Source organism: Musa acuminata, chromosome BXJ2-5 (genome assembly GCF_036884655.1).
Source record: "Musa acuminata AAA Group cultivar baxijiao chromosome BXJ2-5, Cavendish_Baxijiao_AAA, whole genome shotgun sequence".
Classification (NCBI taxonomy): domain Eukaryota; kingdom Viridiplantae; phylum Streptophyta; class Magnoliopsida; order Zingiberales; family Musaceae; genus Musa; species Musa acuminata.
Window position 1 is genome coordinate 28,064,877 of NC_088342.1, and position 7,165 is coordinate 28,072,041.

A 7,165-nucleotide genomic window follows, 5' to 3' on the forward strand; every position below is an offset into this window, starting at 1 on the left:
CATTACCTTTAATATATAAATTACATGATTCCAAACGGATGACATTAAGATGATATCAGTAGCTCTTTTATATTTTGCTTCTTTTGCTCATTTGCTTGTCACTCATTTCTTAGAAGTAAACACATTTCTTATATTATGTTTGACGATGCACGCTCTGTAATGTCAAGAATGAAGTAGCAAATCGAGTGACACCATATCTCACTTCTTCTCTGTTGCCTGTGAATTCTCTCATCATATTCAAAGCCCCAATATGATTATAAAGAAATCCAACAACAAAAATTGCCTTTTCTAAAGTTTTCTTGATGTTTGGGATCTTTTCAATATCTTCCAACATTAAATCAATACAATGTGCTGCACATTGAGTCCAATATAAGTGGTCTTTTTGTTTCAAGTAATTTACCTGAGATAAAGAATAACAAAAATGATAAGACTTAAAAGTTTAACATATTTAATTGAAGATAAAGTAATTAAAAATTAAAAAAATTAAAAATATGAATATTACCAGCTAGCATAGTTGCTTCCATTGTCGGTTATGACTTGAACGACATTTTGTTTTCCAATTTCTTCCACATACTTATCAAGTAAATCATATATCTTGTTTTCAGATTTTACAAAAGATGAAGCATCTATTGACTTCACAAACATAGTCCTTAAAGAACAGTTAACCATAAAATTAATTATACTCTTGCGTCTTCTATCAGTCTAAGTATCTGACATAATAGAGCAATCATGTGTTGCCCATGATTTTTTATGACCCTTTAGCAAGTCATTTGTATAATTCAACTCTTTTTGCAACAATGAAACTCACATCTCATAATAACTTGGAGGTTTTAATCTCGCACCATATCTTTCAATAGCTTCAATCATTTCCTTAAAACTGTCTAAACGAGTTGTACTAAGGGAAAGACCAGCTTGATAGAAGAAGCAAGCAAAGTGCTGAATTATTCTTCCTCTTATTTCTTTATCACGAGTATCACTTATATTTGTTTGTCTAAATTTTGAGCCTCTTGCTTGCCCTTATTGCTTTTGTGATCTTTGAAAAAGGGTAAACCCTTTTTAGTACTCATAACTTCTTTTCCTTTTTTGTCATATACTTTTTTCTCACTTAGATTACTCATAGAATAATCTTCTTCTTTAACATTATCTTCTGGTAAATTCCCGTAAGATTCATTATTTTGCATCTTCTTTTCCTTCGTATAACTCAGCAACTCTTCTTTTACCTCAGGTGGACACTTTTTACAAGCTGTTGCATTTTTGAAATTTCCTACTATATGTTGTTTTGTATGAAAAATACCACCTATAGTAGTCTTATCGTAGAACATGTAAGTCACTGCATTAAGATCTTTCGGATCCTTTAGATAATTATACTTCTATGCAAGATCTTTTTTTGATATCATTGGAGAATCTATTGAGTTGCTCTGTACACTTGTCATTTATCTTGAAAGGCTGAAACCTAACAATAATTTCAAATAAATAAAAATTAATAGTACTAAAATCAAAATAATATATTATTAATCTAATAAATAAAAATTCATATAGTGATGTATATGGACCCATGTCAACTCATGTCATTAGTGGTTACTCCTACTTCATTACCTTTACTGATGATTTCTCAAGGTATAGATATGTGTACTTAATGAAGTACAAGTCCGAGGCCTTTGAGAAATTCATAGAGTATAAGAATGAGGTGGAGAACCAGACTGGAAAGAGTATCAAAACTCTTCGATCAGATCGAGGAGGTGAGTACTTAAGTAGTATACAGTTAGCACTATACTGTTAATATATTGTTAACACTATACTATCGAAGTAAGAAGAGTGTGAGTAAGAGGAAGACCAATGCTGCTAACTAAGAGCAACGGCGGCGACAACGGTAGCAACGAGCAGCGACGATAGTGGCAACGGCAGCGATAGCAACGAGCAACGGTAGCGGGAGCAGAAGCAGGAGCGGCGAGCGATGATAGTTGCAACGGGAGCGATAGTAGCAAGCGATGGCAGCGGCGATGGGAGTGGGAGCGACGAGCGACCACAGTGGCAGCGGCAACTGTAGCAGCATAGCGGCAACTATAGCAGCGCTAATGAGCAACGACAGTGGCGAGCGACGGCAGTGGCAATAGTAGCAGTGGTAGCTGGAGCGAGAGCGACGAGCAGGGTTAGGGTTGGGAAGTCGCGAGAGGAAGGCTGATATCGATGCTTTAGTTGGTTCGATTGAACCAACTAAAGCACCGGAGACCGAACCAGACCTAAAACACTGGTTCGGTCGCGTGGTTTAACCCGGGCGCTCGCCCGAAGCGCCCAACGCCTGGGCTCGGGCGAGTGCCCAGGCGACGCCTCTTTGAAGCACGCCGCCTGGAAATAAAGCGAGGCGCTCGAGCCTCGCCTCACCTCGCCTGAGCACCTAGGGGAGTGCCCGAGCACCTAGGCAAGCAATCGCCTGAGCGCCTTTTGAAATCACTTGCAGGAAGCAATAAGTTTCATCTCAATGTAGATTGCTAGGCAATCGAGAGATCTTATATCTGCATCCATTAACTTAATTACGTAGAGCACCACCATGTGTTAAATTAACTTTCACAGGGAACGAGTACAAATCCTATGATTCAAGAAAAATCTAGATTTAGTATATCCGTAGGGCAAGGGATGAGTATTTGTCTTAGAGATGCTTCCAGTGTGCTGTGCAAAATGTAGAAGCAAAGTCTATTGTAAAATAAAGCTTTCCATTCTTTGCTTATTTTACCAATAATCATTGCATGAACAAGAGCCATATTTGAAATGATGGAACCTATTACGATCTCTTACAACAATTTCTCTCTTGTAGACCTTCGAGATCAGCTTAGTAGCTAAGTGGCAATCTGTGCATATTCTGAGATTCTTTGACACCCTAATGACAGCTCCAGGAGGAGACTTCATAAGCCCGAAGGCAATTGCCAACTTCTCACTATGATGGGAAACTGACACTTCCTTCTCATCCTCCTCTGCATCTAATCGTGCCTCTGCGACATTTGGCACATATCCAGCCAGCTTAAGCTTTGTGATTATCTCGTTGACCTTGCTGAATATCTCCTTCGATTGAGGATGAGAGCTGTCTTCAGCAAAGAACTCAAAGATTGTACCATCCAACTCAATCAAACTACATCCTGGAATTTTCGTAATTCCCTTCTCCTTCATCTGGTTTCTCACGCTCACCGCATCCTCCCATCTGCCCACCAATGCATAAATATTTGAAAGGAGTATGTAGTCACCACTATGTCTAGGTTCTAACTTGATAATTTGCTTCAATGATTCTTCGCCAAAATTGACATTTTTGTGAATTTTACAAGAAGCCAACAGTGTTCTCCACACCACGGCATTAGGTTCGATGGGCATGCTCTTGATGAAGTGATATGCCTTTTCAATTAAACCAGCTCGCCCTAAAAGATCAACCATGCAACCATAATGCTCAATCCTTGGTTGAACACCATACTTGCTGCTCATGCTGTCAAAAAGGATCTGACCCTCCTCAACTAGGCCTGCATGGCTGCAAGCAGAGAGAACACCAATAAAAGTCACATCAGTAGGCTGGAATTCAGCTTCAAGCATCAAAGAGAAGACCTTGAGTGCCTCTCTTCCTTGCCCATCACTAGCAAGGCCCTGAATCAGCACAGACCAAGACCATGCATTCTTGTTTGGCATCTCCTCAAAAGTTTCAAGTGCACTCTCCATGCAGCCACACTTTGCATAGAAATCTACCAGTGCAGTTCCAAGATTAACAGTGACATGCAGTCGCTTTCTTTTAATATAAGAATGCACCCACTTGCCCGTCTCAAGTGCGCCCAAATTGGCACAAGAGGAAAGAACGCTGACCATCGTCACCTCATTGGGTTCCACCTTGGCCTTCTGCATAACATGGAAAAGAGCAAGAGCTTCTCGACACTGATTTGCCTGGCTGTAACCTGATATCATCGCACTCCAGGCCACGACATCTCGTGATGGCATTTCATCAAACAACCTTCTTGCTTTATCTACCTCACCACATTTTGCAAACATATCCACCAGAGCCGTCACCAAATTTTGGCATCGCTTCAGCCCATTTGCTTCGACATAATCACCTATCCATTCGCCTAAGTCCAACACCCCCATCCTCCCACACGCGGTCAGAACACTGATCAGAGTGACTTCATCGAAAGCCATTCCCAACTCCAGCATGCCACGAAACAGTTCGACAACCTCGCCCCAATCCCCGGCCTTGAAATACCCCGCGAGCATTGCATTCCACGTTACTATACCCCTCTTAGGCATTCCATCGAAAAGCTTGCGGGCGACCACGACCTCGCCACAGCTAGCATACAAATGAATCAAACTGTTCACGACGAACTCCTCCGATGGCAACCCACACTTCACTGCATGGGCGTGCACCTGTTTGCCATCTCGGAGTGCGCGGAGCCTCGAGCAGACCTTCAGGACGCAAGAGAAGGTGTGCTTGTCGGGCGGGACGGAGCAGGCGAGCATGCGGAGGAAGAGGCCGAGGGCTTCCTGAGGGGAGTTGCTCCGGATGAAGGCGCGGATGAGGATATTGTAAGCCTGGGCGTGAGGGCGGGGGACCGCGCGGAAGATCTCGAGGGCGTAATCGAGGCTGCCGGGGATGAGGAGGGCGGAGCACTCGAGGAGGTTCTCGGCGACGGAGGGGAGGCGGGCGGAGCCGGTCTTGATGAGGCGGGCGTGGATCTGGTGCAGATCGCGGAGAGTCCTGCACTGTTCCAAGATGATGGCCTTGTGGTTGGTAGCCGGGGGGGGCTGCGGGAGGGGCGGGGCGGGCTTGGCCGGGAGGACGGCGGGTGCGAAGGCCATCACGTTGTGTTCACGGGCTATCCAGAAAACCAATTGTACGATATATATATTGGAATTTTCACATAATTATTCTTTTACTGTTTGAAAATAGCGATTTTTGAAACATTTTTGTCTCTATAAATTCTATAACTAATTAATATTAATCCAAAAAACTCAGGTTAATCATGTTTAACTATAATTAATATTAACTAGTTAAAATTATATATATATATATATATATATATATAATTTTCTTTGATTTTCTTGTATGAAAATATTGAGATTGATAAATATTTTATCATTGTCATGCAGTGTCTTAGGATGATAAAATATAGTTTTCATGAAAAAAAACCTTTAAAAATTAAGTATAGGTTTTTATAAATATCTTATGTATCTTAGATTTTGATAGGATGATAATCAAATACGAAGGATACTTTGGGTTGGATGATCGTGGATTTTTCTATGGTATCTATGTTGGGCTGATAGCTCATAAGTTCAGCTCATAGTGGGCTTTAACAGTCCATAGCCCGTCTCTCCTTTAATTTAACTTTAAATCTAATTAGAAGCTATGAAATTTAGAGGAGAAAAACTAGAGACAAAAAACTGCAATATGAACTTGATTCAAAAAGGAAGAGAAAATGGCAGAAAAACAACAAGAGAATAAAAGGGAAAAAGACAAGGACAACACAGAGAGACTATTTTATAGTGTTCTCATCTTAGATCAAATTTATAGTAGATTATTGCTGTGATTACTTAGAGAGAATTTAGATATTGTGCATAGTGACATAATCCTTGTGTCCCAGTTATTAGATTGTTGCTTGAGTTTTGGGCAAAAGACTCTGAGATTTGTATATTTATTATTCTTATAGTGGATTATCTCTAGTTTGCCCCATGGTTTTTACCCTTCACGTTGGAGGGGTTTTCCATATAAATCTTTGTGTCATATTTGATTGTGATTTCTATTTAATTTCGCTACGTATTATGACATACTAGTATTTATTTGTATATAAAAGTAGTTCTTCTCTATATCTTATCAATCTAGAGAAAAACTAGTTAGGATAAAGAAAAATATAAAATTTATAAAATTTAGATGAGAGGATATACAAGGGGATTATAATTAAATGATATAGTCGAAGTATCTTGTAATTGATTTCACACGATGAAAAATCATGTTAAATCAATCTTACATAGATTTTTTTATATATATTTATTTTATTTACTGATATTTGCATGGATGTAAAATCAGCGGAATATTCTTTTCCCTCTTTGTGCATCAAAATGGGTTCCTCATCAAAATACCAACTTGATATCCAAATGTAAATATCAACCAGCACAGCATAAACAATAGAGCAAATAATCAATCACACAGTGAGACCAAATCTTTTAACGTGGAAAACCTAATATGGGAAAACCACGGGACCGTAGTCCACCTCAAACTTCCACTATCAATAATAATGATAATAGGTTTATAGTATATCTTCTCTAGAATTCTCTAGAATAACTAGAGGATCAGTATAAAATCAAGAATATAGATCTTGGCTCTAGCATATCATCAGGATGGATCTCCTCAAAAGAGAATTCTAGGTCTCACAGAGTGGATATCACAGGAAAGTACCTTAAAGAGAGTAAACTACAGATCAACACCATTAGGATTGTAGAGTTTACTGCAAGGATTCTCCACATAAAATTTGAGCCAAAACTGACAACGTTTGGCCACCGATTGTCAAACAGAAATCTTGAAAACCTAACTTTCTCTCTCTATTTCTCTCTCCTCTTTTCTTTGCACGCTGCGGCACACGTTCACTGTGCACTCTTTTGCATGCTACACTGCACCCACACTTCACTAAACCCTATCTCCCTTAATTATTGATTTGGTCTCTAAAAGCCCAATTGTCGAAGCCCACATATGGGCTGGATCCAACAATTCTCCCCCTCCAGCTCATATGGTGGGCTGTACCAAGCCCGCTCTTCACCTACATGCCTCAAGCTTCTCCTTAGGCAAAGACTTTATCAACATATCTGATCCATTCTCATTAGTATGCACTTTTTCCAACTGTAATTCTTTCATCTCAAGCACATCACGAATCCAGTGATATCTCACATCAATATGCTTGGATCTAGAATGGTATGTTGAATTATTGGAGAGGTGAATGGCACTCTGACTGTCATAGTAAATAGTATATACTTCCTGTTTCAAGCCCAATTCCTGTAGAAACTTTTTCATCCATAAAGCTTCCTTTTAGGCTTCAGTAATTGCTATATATTCTGCTTCTGTGGTTGATAGAGCAACACACTTCTGTAACTTAGACTGCCAAGAGACTGCTCCTCGTGTAAATGTCATCAAGAATCTCGAAGTGGACTTCCT

General features: G+C 39.9%; 1 protein-coding gene across 1 annotated transcript; it reads right to left on the bottom strand.

The window, feature by feature from the left end:
- Nucleotides 1-2,694: 2,694 nt before the first annotated feature.
- On the bottom strand, nucleotides 2,695-4,769 carry LOC103973761 (pentatricopeptide repeat-containing protein At1g08070, chloroplastic-like). Its single transcript, XM_009388409.3, has one exon. The coding sequence runs from the start codon at nucleotides 4,480-4,482 to the stop codon at nucleotides 2,728-2,730; it is 1,755 nt and encodes a 584-aa protein (XP_009386684.3). The 5' UTR covers nucleotides 4,483-4,769; the 3' UTR covers nucleotides 2,695-2,727.
- Between the last annotated feature and the right edge of the window lie 2,396 nt (nucleotides 4,770-7,165).